Consider the following 19,416-nt stretch of genomic DNA (forward strand, 5'->3'; position numbering starts at 1 on the left):
CGCCAGCTGTTGCCAATCTCACGAGAGAGAGACACCCGAACCCACTTTGTTTGGCTTAGTTACATTTATTGCTTTTACTTTCTCAGTGTCATTTATCTGTTTGTGTGTAGATGATTTAAAAATTTTTGCAGCCATTACTCCCCTTGTGGCTTAGTATGACCAAATACATATGTATTACCCCCAAGAGCCCAAGGACCCACCCATATATCCGACTGTACCGCCCCCATGCTTTTCATAATTAATTTGTATGCAAGTAATTAAAAATGCCAGCGGCTTCGCATTGTCGGGGCTAGTTTTTATGTTTTCTTGTTGTTGCAATGGCATTTCGCGATAGCAGCGCCTCCTTCTGGGCGTAACTACATGATTATAAAAATGCAAAAGCAACAGCAAAAAAAATATGCACTTTTGTATTTTGTTTCTACAGAAATGGTTAAGCGGCAACGCAGAAACTAAGCCACATCAAAGTTGCTTTTAGAAACAATAACAAAGGTTCAGTTTGTCAGGTTAATATTATAAAAAAACAATTACATTTCTAGTAAACCAATCATTTGAAATAGGCACAGTTCATTTATCTCCTTACTAGTTCGTTGAGATAGTCAACTTGCCAAAACCAAAGCCATCATGCCAAACGGTACAGAGCTAGGCACTTATAAAATCAAATCCAGGAAGGGTCTTCAAAAAGTTCCTTAGACCTCCGCCAGATTCATGCTGCTCTTTTGACAATTATGATAATACTTACCAAATCTTTTACCAACAAGAAACTAAATTTTTTAAGGTCAGATCAAGACAAAACAATTGATGAAAAAAGTATTTTATTTCATTTGGTAATCGACTACTCTGTTTGTGCGCAAAATTGTGTAAAAGACATTGCCATCAAATTCCCAACTTGTTTCAGCCGCAGTGTTTGCCTTAAATTCTTTTCGTGTCCTTATGTATGATGAATCATAACGTACTTAAACTTTGTGACGCAAACCTTCAAGACCCAATCCTGGGCCCGGTACCGTCCACATTTACAGACTTACGCAATGTAAGTAAACCAAGTAAAACCACTAAATAAAGAGATTGTGTTTTGCTGTTAATTCAACAATCCTCCAGAGACCTGGAACAGACGAGACAAATATCTTACATCAATTTACCAATCTCGAACTCTGGTCAAAGAATATCCTTACCAACGACCTTTGCCATCCTCCATTTGAGGAGAGAGTGACCACATCGCCATTCTTAGAGCAACTTGGAATCTGAATAAGAGGACTAAAGTTTGGTTAATTCACGTAATCTACAATCCAAATAACTGTTAATATTTACTTTTGTTTTTAACACATTTTTACACTTAAAATTTTGATGAAATAAAGTCCGAATGTTGTTGACTGCTTTACATTTGGGAGACGAATGATTCGAATGGGAAACCTGCCCAGTATTTATAGGGAAATCAGCTGAAGTTCTCAAGGCCTACTTCGATTTATAATAAAAATAGAAATTTCTATTAGACAGCGATAACAAATACTACTAAATTGGGCAGTGCAAACTACATATATAAAGTCAGGCAAATGTTACGACCAATCAACAAATAGTTGATGATTGGTTTTATTTCGCAAAAACTTTCATCAAGTTGTGGACCCAAAGTTCTTAGAGGTAATTTATCAAACACAGTGTTGGTAAATGTTCAAAAGAATAGTTGGAAGCGCTGTCAAAAAGTTTGTTTTTTCTCAAACAATAAACAAAACATAGCGGAAACCTTGGAATTGGGTCAAATCTTTGTCGTGGCTACTACATCGGGAAATAAAGACAAGGGCAGCGATTTTTCCTCAATCTGTCGGAAAATTCCGTTGCCGGACTTGCATTTTTCAACTCTCGTGGTTCTTGAAAGGACCTAAAAGTTGAAAGATGTTTCCATACGGATCCTCAAATACAGTAAAACACGTTAAAAACCATTTGTGTTTCATTTCTTTGAGGTTTATTGGAAGATATAATATTTAATACTAAAATAAGGACACAAGTTATGCAAATCAGGTTTTTTAATGAAATCAATCCATATTTAATCTTTATTTAAAATAAATATCAAGTTCGCGACGTGACAAATCGTAAATTTGCTAAAAAAGATGTACAAATATACAGAATATAAAATTTGAAGTATTTTGAAGGACAGCTTTTGATGCAGCTTCCTTGGATTTTCATTCAGTTCTTGCCTTTTTTGTGAATCAGAATTACTGAAAAACTTATGTTTATACCTGTACCAACAACAAAACAAATATTTTAGGGTCAGAAACCATTTTCCTTAAATAAAGACACAGTTATTCTTTCTTTTACTATTGTAATCGACTACTTTAATGATTTGTGTAACAAATTGCGTAACGACATTGCCAGCAAATCCTGAACCTTTTTCAGCCGCAGTGTTTTTGTCTTCAACCACTTCTCGTGTCCTAAGGTTTAACTTCTTGACGCAAACCTTCAAGACCCAATCCTGGGCCCGGTACCGTCCACATGTACAGACTCAAACAATGTAAATAAACTGGATTGATTTGTGGAAAAATAAAAACCACTAAATAAACAGATTGTGTTTTGCTGTTAATTCAACAATCCTCCAGACACCTGCAACAGACGAGACAAATATCTGACATCAATTTACCAAATCGAACTATGGTCAAAGTATATCCTTACCAACGACCTTTGCCATACTCCAATTGAGGAGAAAGGGACCACATCGCCATCCTTATAGCAACTTGGAAGCTGAATAAGAGGACTAAAGTTTGGTTAATTCACATAATCTACAATCCAAATAACTGTTATTATTTACTTTTGTTTTTAACACATTTTTACACTTAAAATTTTGATGAAATAAAGTCCGAATGTTGTTGACTGCTTTACATTTGGCAGACGAATGATTCGAATGGGAAACCTGCCCAGTATTTATAGGGAAATCAGCTGAAGTTCTCAAGGCCTACTTCGATTTATAATAAAAATAGAAATTTCTATTAGACAGTTATGGGCACTCGAGCGATAACAAATTCTACTAAATTGGGCAGTGCAAACTACATATATAAAGTCAGGCAAATGTTACGACCAATCAACAAATAGTTGATGATTGGTTTTATTTCGCAAAAACTTTGATCAAGTTGTGGACCAAAGTTCTTAGAGGTAATTTATCACATACAGTGTTGGTAAATGTCCAAAAGAATAGTTGGAAGCGCTGTCAAAAAGTTTGTTTTTTCTCAAACAATAAACAAAACATCGCGGAAATCTTCGTCTTGGCCACAACATCGGGAAATAAAGACAAGGGCAGCGATTTTTCCTCAATCTGTCGGAAAATTCCGTTGCCGGACTTGCATTTTTCAACCCTCGTGGTCATCGAAAGGACCTAAAAGTTGAAAGATGTTTCCATACGGATCCTCAAATACAGTAAAACACGTTCAAAATCATTTGTGTTTCATTTCTTTGTGGTTTATTGGAAGTTATAATATTTAAGACTAAAATAAGAACACAAGTTATGCAAATCAGGTTTTTTTTTAATGAAAACAAAATCCATCTTTAATCTTTATTTAAAAAACATATTTTATGGATTGTAAATTTGCTAAAAAAGAAGTACAATATAGACAGAATAATACAATTTGAGTAGGATTCTCAAACCGACTAGATAGCTGAGCATTTTCTAAGGACAAACAGTTCCCTAAAAGCTCCTTGGATTCCCACGAAAGTCGTTCTGTTTGTAGTATCACATTCAATATAAAACTCATGCCGAAATTCTATAAGTATCTAAATATCAAAATACCAGGGCAAACATCATTCTAGACCCTGCAACCATTTGACTTGGGCTCAGACTGAACAAAATCTTCTATTGTTTCTGCGATAGCTATGAAGAAAATATCCTTTACTTCATATCTGTATTTTATTCCATCTTATTTACTGAACATTTTGTTTATTTTCCTCCAAATACTGATTAGGTAAGATTAGACGCAAACCTGCAGGCCCCACCCTGGGGCCCGGTACCGTCCACATAGTTCTGATTAGGTAAGATTAGACGCAAACCTGCAGGCCCCACCCTGGGGCCCGGTACCGTCCACATAAGAAGTTGAGCAGTTGATGTACTCTGCCGAATCGACTCGTTGAATGAAATGAAAACCCACGGATAGTGAACGCCACTTAAAACAAACCCTTTAGAGACCTGGAACAGACGAGACAAATATCTTATATGAATTTACCATTCTCGAACTATGGTCAAAGTATATCCTTACCAACGCCCTTCGCCATCCTCCATTTGAGGAGAGAGTGACCACATCGCCCTTAAAGCAACTTGGAATCTGAATAAGAGGACTAAAGTTTGGTTAATTCACATAATCTACAATCCAAATAAATGTTAATATTTACTTTTGTTTTTAACACATTTTTATACTTAAAATTTTGATGAAATAAAGTCCGAATGTTGTTGACTGCTTTACATTTGGCAGACGAATGATTCGAATGGGAAACCTGCCCAGTATTTATAGGGAAATCAGCTGAAGTTCTCAAGGCCTACTTCGATTTATAATAAAAATAGAAATTTCTATTAGACAGTTATGGGCACTCGAGCGATAACAAATTCTACTAAATTGGGCAGTGCAAACTACATATATAAAGTCAGGCAAATGTTACGACCAATCAACAAACAGTTGATGATTGGTTTTATTTCGCAAAAAGTTCTTAGAGGTAATTTATCACATACAGTGTTGGTAAATGTCCAAAAGAATAGTTGGAAGCGCTGTCAAAAAGTTTGTTTTTTCTCAAACAATAAAAACATCGCGGAAATCTTCGTCTTGGCCACCACATCGGGAAATAAAGACAAGGGCAGCGATTGTTCCTCAATCTGTCGGAAAATTCCGTTGCCGGACTTGCATTTTTCAACCCTTGTGGTCATCGAAAGGACCTAAAAGTTGAAAGATGTTTCCATACGGATCCTCAAATACAGTAAAACACGTTCAAAACCATTTGTGTTTCATTTCTTTGAGGTTTATTGGAAGATATAATATTTAATACTAAAATAAGGACACAAGTTATGCAAATCAGGTTTTTTAATGAAATCAATCCATATTTAATCTTTATTTAAAAAACATATTTTATGGATTGTAAATTCGCTAAAAAAGAAGTACAATATAGACAGAATAATACAATTTGAGTAGGATTCTCAAACCGACTAGATAGCTGAGCATTTTCTAAGGACAAACAGTTCCCTAAAAGCTCCTTGGATTCCCACGAAAGTCGTCCTGTTTGTATGACAAATAGTATCACATTCAATATAAAACTCATGCCGAAATTCTATAAATATCAAAATACCAGGGCAAACATCATTCTAGACCCTGCAACCACTTGACTTGGGCTCAGACTGAACAAAATCTTCTGTTGTTTCTGCGATAGCTATGAAGAAAATATCCTTTACTTCATATCTGTATTTTATTCCATCTTATTTACTGAACATTTTGTTTATTTTCCTTCAAATACTGATTAGGTAAGATTAGACGCAAACCTGCAGGCCCCACCCTGGGGCCCGGTACCGTCCACATAGTTCTGATTAGGTAAGATTAGACGCAAACCTGCAGGCCCCACCCTGGGGCCCGGTACCGTCCACATAAGAAGTTGAGCAGGTGATGTACTCTGCCGAATCGACTCGTTGAATGAAATGAAAACCCACGGATAGTGAACGCCACTTAATACAAACCCTTTAGAGACCTGGAACAGACGAGACAAATATCTTATATGAATTTACCATTCTCGAACTATGGTCAAAGAATATCCTTACCAACGCCCTTCGCCATCCTCCATTTGAGGAGAGAGTGACCACATCGCCCTTAAAGCAACTTGGAATCTGAATAAGAGGACTAAAGTTTGGTTAATTCACATAATCTACAATCCAAATAAATGTTAATATTTACTTTTGTTTTTAACACATTTTTATACTTAAAATTTTGATGAAATAAAGTCCGAATGTTGTTGACTGCTTTACATTTGGCAGACGAATGATTCGAATGGGAAACCTGCCCAGTATTTATAGGGAAATCAGCTGAAGTTCTCAAGGCCTACTTCGATTTATAATAAAAATAGAAATTTCTATTAGACAGTTATGGGCACTCGAGCGATAACAAATTCTACTAAATTGGGCAGTGCAAACTACATATATAAAGTCAGGCAAATGTTACGACCAATCAACAAACAGTTGATGATTGGTTTTATTTCGCAAAAAAGTTCTTAGAGGTAATTTATCACATACAGTGTTGGTAAATGTCCAAAAGAATAGTTGGAAGCGCTGTCAAAAAGTTTGTTTTTTCTCAAACAATAAAAACATCGCGGAAATCTTCGTCTTGGCCACCACATCGGGAAATAAAGACAAGGGCAGCGATTGTTCCTCTATCTGTCGGAAAATTCCGTCGCTTAATTTGCATTTTTCAACCCTTGTGGTCATCGAAAGGACCTAAAAGTTGAAAGATGTTTCCATACGGATCCTCAAATACAGTAAAACACGTTCAAAACCATTTGTGTTTCATTTCTTTGAGGTTTATTGGAAGATATAATATTTAATACTAAAATAAGGACACAAGTTATGCAAATCAGGTTTTTTAATGAAATCAATCCATATTTAATCTTTATTTAAAATAAATATCAAGTTCGCGACGTGACAAATCGTAAATTTGCTAAAAAAGATGTACAAATATACAGAATATAAAATTTGAAGTATTTTGAAGGACAGCTTTTGATGCAGCTTCCTTCGATTTTCATTCAGTTCTTGGCTTTTTTGTGAATCAGAATTACTGAAAAACTTATGTTTATACCTGTACCAACAACAAAACAAATATTTTAGGGTCAGAAACCATTTTCCTTAAATAAAGACACAGTTATTCTTTCTTTTACTATTGTAATCGACTACTTTAATGATTTGTGTAACAAATTGCGTAACGACATTGCCAGCAAATCCTGAACCTTTTTCAGCCGCAGTGTTTTTGTCTTCAACCACTTCTCGTGTCCTAAGGTTTAACTTCTTGACGCAAACCTTCAAGACCCAATCCTGGGCCCGGTACCGTCCACATGTACAGACTCAAACAATGTAAATAAACTGGATTGATTTGTGGAAAAATAAAAACCACTAAATAAACAGATTGTGTTTTGCTGTTAATTCAACAATCCTCCAGACACCTGCAACAGACGAGACAAATATCTGACATCAATTTACCAAATCGAACTATGGTCAAAGTATATCCTTACCAACGACCTTTGCCATACTCCAATTGAGGAGAAAGGGACCACATCGCCATCCTTATAGCAACTTGGAAGCTGAATAAGAGGACTAAAGTTTGGTTAATTTACGTAATGAACAATCCAAATAACTGTTAATATTTACTTTTGTTTTTAACACATTTTTACACTTAAAATTTTGATGAAATTAAGTCCGAGTGTTGTTGACTGCTTTACATTTGGCAGACGAATGATTCGAATGGAAAACCTGCCCAGTATTTATAGGGAAATCAGCTGACGTTCTCAAGGCCTACTTCGATTTATGATAAACTAAGAAAATTCTATTATTAGATAGTTAGGGGTACTCGAGCGATAACAAATTCTATTAAATTGCAAACAATATAAAGTCAGGCATATGTTACGACCAAGCAGCAAATAGTTGATAATTGGTTTTATTTCTTAATCATTATTTCATCAAGTTGTGGACCAGAGTTCTTAGAGGTAATTTATCAAATGCAGTGTTGGTAAATGTTCAACAGAATAGTTGGAAGTGCTGTCAAAAGGTTTGTTTTGGTTCTTACCAAAAAAAAAAAGGGGCCGGGGTTAGCACGGTTAGTTCTGCAAATAAGGTTTCTTTGTTCGGCCTACAATCTTAGCATTGCAAATAGCGATGTTTCCAATCAAAGCCACTGTTTTCCACCTATCGCTCCTGTGGGAGCTATATGATTTAGTCACCCGATCTTGATCATACATATATGGCACAGTCGTTAATAGGTGCAACGCACCAATATTTTCTGCTAGTAGCGCAGAAAATAACTAAGTTGTTGAGAAAAAGCACTTTTCGTGACTGCCGTTTGTTAGCTCCTCCGGACTAAGAGTTCGCGTCGATTCAGACGGACATCTCTATATGAATGTGCTGATTAAGATTATATGTATGTATGTACATATATACTTTATATCTATGTATATTGTGCTTCTGACTAAAATTTACATACCCTTGTGCAAGGGAAAAATGGAGTTGAATGACATGGGCAGAGGGTGTTACCACAGTCTGTCAAAATGCATAATCAAATACGAGTGTACAGATATTTTTTTGTTTTGTTTTTACTGGGAAAACTACGCCCCATTTGTACTTACATATAAAGAATGCATTTAGCATTTGACCTGTTCATGACATCGATTGGGATTATATAAAAATATGTGTACATTAAATGCTAAACCTAAGGAAAAATAAGAATTCGATTCATCTAACATTGCAAATAGTGTAATGACTTTTATTTGGTCTAGATTGTACAAATATATTTGAATATAGGAAACACTGACGCAATCCACAGACTTCCACCGAGAATACCCTTCGAAGTTTGGTCCGGTACCGTCAAAACTTATAAACCCAAGTTAGCATAAATCGTTAAACTTACTTCTGTAAAAGGAAAAATAAACAAAAGAGTTAATGGATAATTAAAGTTTAAAACTGGAAATGTTTTACCTACTTCATCCATAAGTGTAAGCAGGACTCTCTAAAGATGATGTTGATCTTGTTGTTGTTACTTGATGTAAAATGAATGCAAGTATCATTATGATTTGTGTACGTCTTTCTCGAATTAGTTGTCTAGATAATTCCGAAAGAACAAAGAACAAAAATACAAACAGGCCCAGCGTCAAAGGCCTGATGTATTTTTGTATGTGTAACAGCATCAAGTCTCGTCTACTTCTTGTACCATTCTAGAAGCATTTAAGGATATTGCCAAAATTTAGAAATGGAATTTTATCCTTAATCCTTTTTTATTCACTTACTTTTTGTGTTTTTGTTTTTTGTTCACTTTTAATTTTGAGATATTTAGTTCCGAATGATGTTGACTATTTGAGTTGAAGTTATAAAATGAATCGAATGGGACCTACACGGACTTATATGGAAAAATTCGTTGACATTTCATTTGTCAATGCCTACTTGATTGGTAAACTGATTGAAAATAGTGTTTAAAGAGTTGCCATGTTGACTTAATAGAGTTGCCTCCTGAATTTTTTATCGATTGACGTTTCAAAAGTACTCGGTATCGATATATAACTTGAGGCACTCCGAAGTCTTAGACGAACTTCCATCTCTAGGTTTCTTCATACATATATTCTAGTCTTAACTGTCAGGAATTCAATTAAGATTTCACATTCGAACCATTTGTGTCTGCCGATAATAAACTAAAATTCTTCATTGTCTACAACCCTGGGGGTTACGAGTGGAGTGGCGGGCAGAGTGGAGCTTCTAGGCACTGTGCCAGAGTAAAAAACCGAATCCAAAAAAAAAGGAGAAAAAGAATGGTTGCCATTAACATTTGCCGCTTGCCGTTAACATTTCATTTCGTTTTTGGCAAACGTTTTCTTTTTGGCCTTTACCCGTTTTGCTTTGTTTTTTGGCCAAACATTTTAATTATGAGCGTTTTTCTCGTTTTTTTTATCTCTCTCTCTCTCTCTGGCGTTGTTCCCTGTTGTTATTGTAAAACAAACGAAATGAACAAAGTCATATATATGCGACCGTAATGGGGGTGAGGATGCTTGGCAGGGGAGGTTGTCGATCGCCATATAAGAAAAAAAAAACACACACACACACATATATCCCATGGAGTCCTTTTCTACCACAACGACAAGTCAAGACCCTGCAATTTCTTCAATTCTAATTCTAAAATCTATATATAAAATCTTTTGAACTCAAGTACCAAGTTATTGGCCACCATTAATATTCAAATTACTTCAAGAAAGAAGAATCAATGAATCATGTTTTCATGTTATTGTTACAAACTTCTGGCTTAGAGTAAGAGGATCAGTTTTTAGCAGGGTATTGTTCATGTGGCTCGCGCATTTTGCGGTTGCCTGACATAGACGGCGATGATGGTAAAAGAAACCCGTGACCCATCGACCCCTGGACCCGCGAACCCGCCAACCTGAGTCTCCTTCATTTTGACTCGACGACTCTAGTCCAAAAAGAACAAAAAAAAAACCCAACTGTATGAAAAGAACAAACAAATACAAAAAAAAAATACATATTTACCACAAACTCGCACACACACAAACACTTCTTCTACAGATATCTAGAGTCACGTGAGAGATGAGACGACTCAATAAGCTTTTGGTGGAAAAGTTTGTTCGGACAGCATGGGAAGTTTTCCAATATGAATTTCATAATTCAGATAATGAAGATTTCTCGGATTTTGGAAGTTTCTTATTTGCATGTTGCATACTTTTGGGCAAAACAAATATATTCAAGATGGCGTGTCACGAGGTGATCTCTAAGCCATTGTGTGTGTGTGTATTAGTGTCTTTGTGTGTGTGACATGTTAACGACGGCGCTCAAATGACTTTTGTGCGGTTGCAAGCTAAACCCAAAGCTGGAACCCCAAAACCTATCCGCAACCCCTTTGACCAACCCCGCAATGGCGGGCGGCACCTACATACCACACACACACACGCACATACATACATACATACATCGTCATTGCCATTGCCTGGCTTTTCCTCTTTTTCGTTGCTGCATTTTTCAATTTTATGGTTTCCAGATGAAGTGCGTTCGACCGTAAGTAAATGCTAACCTCCTTCCCGCTTTTCTCGTCCTCTTATTTTTCCTCTTGTTGTTTTTTTTTTTTTTTTCTATCCTCCATCTGCAGACGCGTCAGCTGCAGCTGTCATTGTTTAGCTTTTTGCCCACTTTTGCACCAAAAAAAACAAAAAAATACAACAAAATGCTACTCCACCTCCTCTTCCCACCTCCCTTACCCACTAGCCAAACCCCTTCTCGTCTAACTGTTCTATTTGGTTTCATTTTTTACGCATAAAGTTGCAATTTTGTGAATTTTTTTGTTTTCTTGGACATTTGTTTTTTGTGGCTTTTGCAGCCTCGACTTCTTAGCCATTGATTCCAATTTTCCTCCTTTCCCATTTTTTTTCTCTTTCGGTTTTTGTTGCTTTTGTTTTTTCTCACAACGTTATGAGTTATATATTGCACTTGCTTTTTAGTTGGCCGAAAGGTAACCGAGAAGCTTGAAATTAATAACAAAACAAAAAAAAAAAAAAAAACATACATAGACACTGTGGCAAACATTTCAGTTTTAATTAAGAGCCAAACAGTTAAGAAAGTTTACCTAGAATCCAGACCAGATAGCGAGTATATTTATTTTATCGAATGTCTGTTGATATCTCAACAAACATTTACTACTTGTAAACTTCTTTATCTCTTTGGAAGTCTGAATTTCTACCAAAATAGTTTAAAAAGAGTTTGAACACTCTATTGCAGGCATCACCTAGTCATACTCACATAAGCCCCACAGTGGATACTCACACTACCAAGTTATCTCAGTTATCTACATTTATAAGATCCACACACATACATGTAACCATTTAGAATAAGCTAGCAATAAGAAAACTCAATAAATCAGTTCTTGTGCGACAATTGAAAAGTAAAGACGTGTACCACACTATTTTGGATGTTTATAACGCTAAGCTTTATACACATATATGTATATACGTTTTCCTGATCAGCTGAGTCGAAAGTAGTGCCCTGTTGTCCGTTAGACAACTCGTAAGATCTGAGCTGCTATATAACAGAAATATCTCAATTTGTACAAATATAGAAAAGATGATTCATATAAGCATAGCGAGAAATTTTGAATAACAAAGAATCTTAAGAGATATAGAAATATAGGAAAAATGTATCTTATTATAAGAAATATGTTAAATTTCCGGTTAAGCTGCAAGGAATTTGTAACCGATTTCAAAAAGTTACATCTCGGCTTAATGAAATTTCTTTAAAATCGCATTAATGTAGTTTCGTAAGTTTTTTTGGAAATTTTCAAAAGTTTTACGCACTAAATCAACTTTTAAGAGATCAGCAATCAGAGCTCTGTAAAGGTCCTGAAGCCCTATGATACGCTTGGATACAAAATGGATAAAATGAGACTTTTTTTGTATTAATTTTTTTTTGGAATTTTGTTGGAAAACCTCTTACTTTTGTATATAAGTTTGTTTTTGAAGTAATTAAATCTATGATAGACAGACTTTTAGACATTTTTCACTTTAGTTTCGTAGTGTTTTTGGCTTATGCTTTAATTTAAACTTTTACCTGCCACAGCAGAGTTCAGTGCAATGCATTTTTAATGCTAAAAGCAAATAGACATTTAAATAAAATTTTACAGTTATTAGTTTTTAAATATTTGAAACTCAGCCACAAGATAGAAAACGACAATTGAAGTGAACAAATAAACAACCTAACAAATAAAATAAGCCGAACTCTAGATGCCCTTGCAAATTTTTACAGTCAGTTGACTTCCATTCCATCAACATAATTCATAAATACATTTGGTTAGGGTATTAAAAGAGCATAACATAATTTTTGATATACAATATAAATCAAAGAAATTTCTCATAAACAGAGAGAATGCTCGTTGGGTGGTGGTTGAGGAGGCGGCGGGCGGACTTGAGGCAAAAGCAATAAGCGCTAAGCAAATGTCATGTATCAAAGTTGACGCCATTTGTTGTTGAGTGTGACTGCTGCTGTTGCAACGCCAATGGTCACAGCAATGGCCACGGCAACGGCGAGTGGCAAGTGACTAGTGGCGAGTGACAATTGCAAAACATAAACCAAGACGAAGAAAGAAATTCTCACCCAAAAAGAAAACCGAAAGCGTAAACGAAAAATTACAAACGCCAAGCAAAAGATGGCTAACTCAAAGGAGTCCTGTTGCTAGCCATCTCCCTTCAACCTGACCGCTATCGTTGCTGTTCTCCCCCAAACATCAGTTGCCCTTCCATTACGAGCATAAAGGATGACATTTCACGTGCTTCTCTGCCTTAGTTTACGTTTCTACACTGTCAGGTTCGCCTTCTGCTATTTGTTGCAATTTAAGTGACTTGGAATTGCAATTTATTGTGGGGGGGGGTCGTCTGTCTGGTGGACGCTTTGGGTTAAATCAACTGAATATACCCCGAAAAAAAACTCTTACCGTTTGCCATGGCCAACAAATATGAGAATTTAGGGTAAGTGTTTGTATTCCTTTTATTGCGTTTGCTTGTATCAAATCGTGTGAGAGTACAACTCAGAGACCCAGGCTAGGAAACTTAATCAAAATCTTTTAATAATTGCTAAATCTCAATAAATCCGGATCACAAGACCTGAGTACACTCTTCGATATCGATTTCGATCCATATGTTCGCTTTAAGTAAACATTATCGATCAGATTGCCTATTTAAGTCCTATCTCATAGAGAGTTCCACCCACCAACGAATAGAATTTTGTTTGGCGTGTGTCATCCATTCGGATGGTTGGCATTTATCTTCGACGCGAAACGGCCTTTTGTCCCCAATTTTCGGGGCCCCAAACTCGAATGCGATATTGTAAATTTCTTTATATTTGTCAAGCCAATTGAAAAGTTTGCCGCAACTTTGTGTTGATTTAACACCCACAGAACAACAAAGTCACAAAGTGAGTGCCACAACGGCCCAAACAAAAAAAAAAAAAAAAAAAAAAAAGACTGTCTCCTTCTTGACTATCATTGGATGAAACTCCCCGAAGGCGAACGGAAAGCTAAAAAATACAACAACAGCAACAGAACTTTTCTCTGCCTGACTGGACATAAATAAGGAATTGTATGGTAAATGGGCAAAACAAGAAAACGAGAGGAAACAACAGCAGCAGCAGCAACAACAACAACAACATTAAATAATCAAACAGAAAAAGTTGAAGAATTATTTGAAAAGAAGAAGTGAAACAATAAGCAGCATTGGCAGGACCTCCTGCTGGCCTGCCGTCCCGAAGTCCTGCTGTCCTGCTGTCCTGCCACTGCCCCTACCACTTCAGTTCTAAACCTCCAATGGGGCCAAGTGACCGCACAGTGATTTACGCTCATGAAATTGAGTTGTGGCGCAAATTATTTATGAACAAAGCGCACACACAGGAATAACAAAACAAGAAGAGAAGCACCCAGGAACAGGAATCAGCACCACCACCACCAGCAGCAGTAGCAGTAGCAGGAACACCATTCTTCTTGGACAACATGTAATAGAGGGCAACTTGCAGTTGGCATCGGTTGAATATTGGTGTAGCTCTCTCTCTCTATCCCTGCCTCTGCTGCTTTTGCCACTGTTCCTGACCCTGTCAGGAGTGTGCCCCCATCTCATACAATTCCATCTCATCCCATGCCCAGCCTTGTCCCTTCTGTGTGGACAGCTTAGTGGAGAGACAAAACTCTCGAGTTAGTCTCTCAGTCGGTGTAACGATTCGCCTTTGGCAAAAACTTTGTGCAAAATAATTTATTAGCGGCAAACGAGCAAAAGTTTTATGAAAATTCAAAAAAAAAAAAAAAACAACAAAAACAACAAAAAGACAAAAAAATAAACCAACAACAATAACAGACACACAAAAAAACAATTCAAAGAAGCATTGCAAAGTCGGACTAGCAATATTTTTTTTTTTTTTTTCTGTTTTTTGACATAACAGATATCCAAAATAAATGCAAACGAATTTGATGTACCCTTTCAAATAGTTTCTGATTTTTTCTCTTGACATAACTATTCGTATAGTATCATATCGTTATTATCAAGAGAAATCCTTCAAAAGGTATTGAAGGTTGGTAAATCGTAAATTTATATTTTCAAATTGTAATTGATATATAATCCATTTAATTGATATATGCACAACTAGATTCAGGACTGTGGACTTTGAAACAGTATTTATATAACAATATATTTCTCTATATAAGTATGTTGAATGTGGTATATGCTTTAAGGGTATTCTGGACTTGAATCAGTGCACAATTGAAATTAATGCCTTTGAAGTAGTGTAAGCAGCTTTCGTGGTCGCTTCAAATTGACTTAAACTTTTCTTGTTATTTATTGAATTTGGTACACAATTGGAGTCAAATGCTCTGCCACCCACCAACCTCATCCTGACCACCCGTTCTTTAGAATAGGGGAGAACTTATGAAATTTATTTCGCTTTTCCCTTTTCAATGGTATACATTTTGTGTGTGTATGTGTGTGTGTGTGTGTGTTGTCTTTTGTGGATGCCTTCTGGCTATATCTATCCCTTTGGCCTTCACTTCATTAATGTCTTCCAATCGAAAAATATGAAGTGCTGCTGTAAGGAAAATGTTAGAGCAACTAAATATATATGTATATACATATGTAGGTACATATGTAAATATTTGTATGTACATATATATTAGATAGTGCGGTTGCTTAGGAAATAGAGAAAACCGCAGGTCTACACATACATATGTAAATATGCCTGAGTTTTATATGCAAATGAGCAAAATTAATGAATTTCTCATAATACTATATTGTCAGTAATGAGCAGCATTCATTTTATCACACTTCTATGTGTGGGTGTGAGTGTGTGCTTCCATTGTATGCCAATTAATTGAACGTCATTTAATGAGAAATCTTTATAATAATAACAATAATAAAACCAGTTTTCCCATCACACCAATTCACACAAACTTTAGAAAGCAGAGAGAAACTTAAATTGAGTCTTGATCTGCTTTTGAATAAAAGTATATATTTTAAATAGTTAACACCTAATATTACGAGTCTTGATTTTCATTTGTTTTTTACGTTTTCTTCAATGGTCTTATCAGCATACGAACATATCGCAATGATCCTGTTGGTCCGGGTACAAATGTCTTCCAAAGTATCCCTTTAAAATAGCCAATTTCTTGGCCATACTTTGGCTGAAAAGTTCCAAATAAGTTGCTAAAAAATATACAAAAGAAATTGCTTATAAATTGCTTAAAACAAACAACACTTTAAGCTCACCTCTCCAAACATTCTCGACCATACCACCAGGCCCCAGCATGGGTTCGGGCACAGTTTTGTCCATTATCATCATTATCTTGATCGAATGTGGTGAACTTCTTGCCCGCATGGTAACGCAAAGAGTCCCCAGCATCGCCTTTGTAGGTGCCCAGCAAATACAGTAGATATTTCTCTGCCTCATTGCCAATGCTGAACTGATCGTACAAGGCAAATCGCTGTTCCTTTGTCTGGCTTTTCATAAGGATAAGCAATTCATGAGCAGCACTATTCGTCAGACGATGCAGCTTATCCAGGCCAATAAAGAACTCCGAATTCAAAGATCCAAAGCCAGACTTATAGTTCTCCCAATTGCGATTGAAATCCTCACTGCCATCGTATCGATAGGCAATCACTGTCCAGCCGCCATCGCGTACCATTTGATCGCAATTCACAAAGAAGGGTTCCATATCGGGGGCAGGACGTATGCGCACTTGACCATGCTTCTGATCCCAGCAATCGCGTGGTGTATCATCCACCGATCCAGCAGCTGCGACACCTTGGCCAACTACACCAGACAATGAAGAAGGACCACTGTAAAGGTAACCCGAAAATTTAATTTTTGAAAAAGCAGAGTCTAAATGGAAAAGAAATGCCTAATCAAGATGATATTATGATGAACCCGACTTGATTGCCTGCAACCAAGATAAGCTAATGATTCTTTTTTGTAATTAGTCTGTCTTAAATTTGCCTTATCCATTGAAGCATGCCCATTCAAGTGAACCATATGAAATCAAGCAGGCGTCAATTCACCTTAATCTTATTTATCATTTTAATCGTCAATCCCTTATAATTGTAGGCTAATCTAACACAAGTCTGTTCCCTGCAACCTTAGAAACAAATACTTTAATAGTTTGAGCTCTAGGAATTGTATTTGGGAAATTAGAAGGCAGAGTCCCCAAATTCACAGTCCGCCAATGATTTAAGACTACTCACATGCGTGTGTCTAGATGATAAGCTGGCGGCTCGTTTTTGTAATCATTGATAAGTTGCTGCAGTTCCGTTAGGTCCATTTGCAGTGTTTGCAATTCCTCGGTCATGAATTGAATTCTGTGAATGAGTTGCAATGAAGGATCGAATACTAGACTTCTTCTAAACTTACCGTGATGCCAAGCCGCTCAATGTACCCACTGGACAGCCGCCTAACGTTGCCTGTGTGAGAATGGTAATTAAAGACAAATTTATGCTTTCCATGCTGCCGTTTGACACTTACATTGTCCACCTTGAAGGGCTCCACAGAATTCTGCATGATCACGGCCATGGGTTTTGGTCCATTCGTTGTTGTTGTTGTTGTGCTAAGGCAGGCCAAAGCCGTGACAAGTGTCTCCAGCGTCATGCTCGTTGTTTATTACAGATATGAATCAATTGCAATACAAGCTCTGAGTGTGCACTTGTGCAGTTCGTTTCAGCGACTGCGATGTAGCTATTACAACTACCTGACTAACTGGCTCGACTAGTGATTAGTAGAGATGGCTAGATAGGAAATGCCAACTGCTAAGTTGTTGTTGCCAATAGTGTGGCAAAAATTGAAATCAAATGCTGTGCATTGGCCATGCTAATACCAAATCAAAGCGTTAGTGAGATCTTGTTTTTAGTTAAATTGGTATAAGGGAGACATGGAAAAAAATCCCCTCTCATTTCAATTGGTGTATCCGTTCTAAAGTTGTACCAAAATCGGTTGCAACTAACAGCTCATCACTGAGCTGGGGCATTAGCATACTCGTTTGTCAATGCCAATAAATGTGCGGAGCGAGATCAATTCGAGGAACGAGAATATCAGTAGCCTGACCTTTGTCGCTTGTAATGTGCTAGAAGCATGAGCGGTTTAGATGGTGCGAGGGCTCAACTTTGAGAAGAAATTGAAACTTTCAATTGCAATTAGCGGTTATAGTTTTGGCCCTGTGCTAAGGCAGTTACTAGTTAGTATTGGCAACAACTTGCACGACTGTTACAACAAAACACAATGCTTGGCTAAGGCATTTAGGCTTGAAATGTCGTCGCAAATGGTGCAGTTAGATGCTCTGGTCACAATGTTGGCCTGTCTATCGACAACTCAGACCGATCTGGGTGGCGGACTGATAGTGCCACCGACTCTCGACGATGCTGTAAGACAACATGGTAATGATTACCGAGCAGTTAGTTAATTGTTTTCTCAAAAACTTTGCAGCAGACCTGCCCAATCGGCTCAATAAGCGGCATCAATTCCCGCATACAAAGCTTATCCAAAGATATTACCAGTGTGAAGGAACAAATTGGTCAACTGCAGGAGCAATTGGTTGACTTGCGTCGTCCAGCAGCTATAGCACCTCATATTTTGGGCACCCGACTGTAAGTGAACATCTCAATCTCAATTGATTCCTCCTCCTTCATAGAACGCTTTTAAATCCTTGACACTTTAAGCCTTGATATTGAACCCAAATTGTTGGCCGCCGGCTTGCCTGCTGATGTAGCTGCAGCGGCTGGCCTCGGCATAGTGGAGCCATTGACACCCCACAACTGTCAGAAGCAGCAGCATGGTGTGGTCCGGATTCGACCACGTGCGAATGTCGAACCCTTCTTTGTGTTCTGCGAACAGAAAATACGCGGCGGCGGTTGGACCGTGGTTCTCAATCGTTACGATGGCAGCGAAGACTTCAATCGAAAATGGACTGACTACAAAATCGGCTTTGGACCTCTGACCAATGAGTTCTTCATTGGCCTGGAGAAACTCCACCAGCTCAGCAGCAGCGATAATTATGAACTGCTTGTCCAATTGCAAAATCGCAAACAGGAACTGCGTTATGCTGTCTACGATCACTTTAGCATTGGCAGTGAGTCGGAGCAATATCGCTTGAATGTCCTGGGCAAATATCAGGGCGATGCTGGCGACGCCTTGCGCCAGCACATGAACAAGAAGTTCAGTACCCACGACATGGACAACGATGAGAGCGATGGGAATTGTGCCGCTGCCCAATCGGCTGCCTTTTGGTATGGCAACTCATGTACTCTCAGGTAAACTCAATCTACAGAAATCGTTTACAAATGTAATGGAAATTAATAAGTTTGTCGCATCTTAACTCTGGTTAGCAATCCATTCGGACTTTATCAGAAACTCCTCGAACGTGATGTTGATGGCTACAAGGGAATACTGTGGCGCGGTTTTCTCGATGGACCAAGAGGTTCACTCAAACTGGTGCGTATGTTGCTCCGACCACGTGCGAGTACAGTAAACTGAATATCTACTTACAATTAGTATAATATAAATAAAACTGTGCAATATATTAAAACAACAGAATATATAGATAGATAGAACCATTACAAGTTGAAAAAAAAAAACATACTGTATAACATATAATTAAATTCATGTGCTGACTAGGAGAATGGGTAGATCTTTAAATTTCGTTCAGTTTCTCC

General features: G+C 37.3%; 2 protein-coding genes and 6 long non-coding RNA genes across 11 annotated transcripts; 1 reads left to right on the forward strand and 7 right to left on the reverse strand.

The window, feature by feature from the left end:
• Window positions 1-795: 795 nt before the first annotated feature.
• On the reverse strand, window positions 796-1,400 carry LOC137587276 (uncharacterized). The gene is made up of 3 exons (XR_011033911.1): window positions 1,306-1,400; window positions 1,170-1,251; window positions 796-1,099 (listed from the first exon to the last, which is right to left on the reverse strand). It is a non-coding gene; the product is annotated as an uncharacterized lncRNA (long non-coding RNA).
• Window positions 1,401-2,291: 891 nt separating this feature from the next.
• On the reverse strand, window positions 2,292-2,879 carry LOC137587243 (uncharacterized). 2 transcript variants are annotated; one of them, XR_011033896.1, is made up of 3 exons: window positions 2,795-2,879; window positions 2,659-2,740; window positions 2,292-2,589 (listed from the first exon to the last, which is right to left on the reverse strand). It is a non-coding gene; the product is annotated as an uncharacterized lncRNA (long non-coding RNA). The 2 variants fall into 2 exon arrangements; XR_011033897.1 differs by having other exon boundaries at window positions 2,659-2,727; window positions 2,795-2,858.
• Window positions 2,880-3,827: 948 nt separating this feature from the next.
• Window positions 3,828-4,465, reverse strand: LOC137587185 (uncharacterized). Its single transcript, XR_011033885.1, has 3 exons — window positions 4,363-4,465; window positions 4,230-4,308; window positions 3,828-4,159 (listed from the first exon to the last, which is right to left on the reverse strand). It is a non-coding gene; the product is annotated as an uncharacterized lncRNA (long non-coding RNA).
• A 937-nt stretch (window positions 4,466-5,402) lies between these two features.
• On the reverse strand, window positions 5,403-6,007 carry LOC137587188 (uncharacterized). The gene is made up of 3 exons (XR_011033886.1): window positions 5,901-6,007; window positions 5,768-5,846; window positions 5,403-5,697 (listed from the first exon to the last, which is right to left on the reverse strand). It is a non-coding gene; the product is annotated as an uncharacterized lncRNA (long non-coding RNA).
• An 850-nt stretch (window positions 6,008-6,857) lies between these two features.
• LOC137587266 (uncharacterized) lies at window positions 6,858-7,438 on the reverse strand. The gene is made up of 3 exons (XR_011033905.1): window positions 7,361-7,438; window positions 7,225-7,306; window positions 6,858-7,155 (listed from the first exon to the last, which is right to left on the reverse strand). It is a non-coding gene; the product is annotated as an uncharacterized lncRNA (long non-coding RNA).
• Window positions 7,439-8,442: 1,004 nt separating this feature from the next.
• Window positions 8,443-9,133, reverse strand: LOC137587323 (uncharacterized). Of its 2 annotated transcripts, none has more exons than XR_011033917.1 (3): window positions 8,989-9,133; window positions 8,685-8,916; window positions 8,443-8,614 (listed from the first exon to the last, which is right to left on the reverse strand). It is a non-coding gene; the product is annotated as an uncharacterized lncRNA (long non-coding RNA). The 2 variants fall into 2 exon arrangements; XR_011033916.1 differs by having other exon boundaries at window positions 8,681-8,916.
• Window positions 9,134-15,710: 6,577 nt separating this feature from the next.
• On the reverse strand, window positions 15,711-17,459 carry LOC137586493 (fibrinogen-like protein A). The gene is made up of 5 exons (XM_068302555.1): window positions 17,237-17,459; window positions 17,126-17,175; window positions 16,960-17,073; window positions 15,988-16,557; window positions 15,711-15,924 (listed from the first exon to the last, which is right to left on the reverse strand). The coding sequence occupies exons 1-5, from the start codon at window positions 17,357-17,359 to the stop codon at window positions 15,783-15,785; spliced, it is 999 nt and encodes a 332-aa protein (XP_068158656.1). The 5' UTR covers window positions 17,360-17,459; the 3' UTR covers window positions 15,711-15,782.
• A 289-nt stretch (window positions 17,460-17,748) lies between these two features.
• On the forward strand, window positions 17,749-19,383 carry LOC137586492 (microfibril-associated glycoprotein 4). 2 transcript variants are annotated; one of them, XM_068302554.1, is made up of 4 exons: window positions 17,749-18,128; window positions 18,194-18,351; window positions 18,424-19,014; window positions 19,090-19,383. In XM_068302554.1, the coding sequence occupies exons 1-4, from the start codon at window positions 17,853-17,855 to the stop codon at window positions 19,235-19,237; spliced, it is 1,173 nt and encodes a 390-aa protein (XP_068158655.1). In that variant the 5' UTR covers window positions 17,749-17,852; the 3' UTR covers window positions 19,238-19,383. The 2 variants fall into 2 exon arrangements, with proteins under 2 accessions (XP_068158655.1, XP_068158654.1); XM_068302553.1 differs by having other exon boundaries at window positions 17,762-18,128; window positions 18,191-18,351.
• Window positions 19,384-19,416: the final 33 nt, after the last annotated feature.

Source organism: Drosophila tropicalis, unplaced genomic scaffold (genome assembly GCF_018151085.1).
Source record: "Drosophila tropicalis isolate 14030-0801.00 unplaced genomic scaffold, ASM1815108v1 contig_158, whole genome shotgun sequence".
Taxonomy (NCBI): Eukaryota; Metazoa; Arthropoda; class Insecta; order Diptera; family Drosophilidae; genus Drosophila; species Drosophila tropicalis.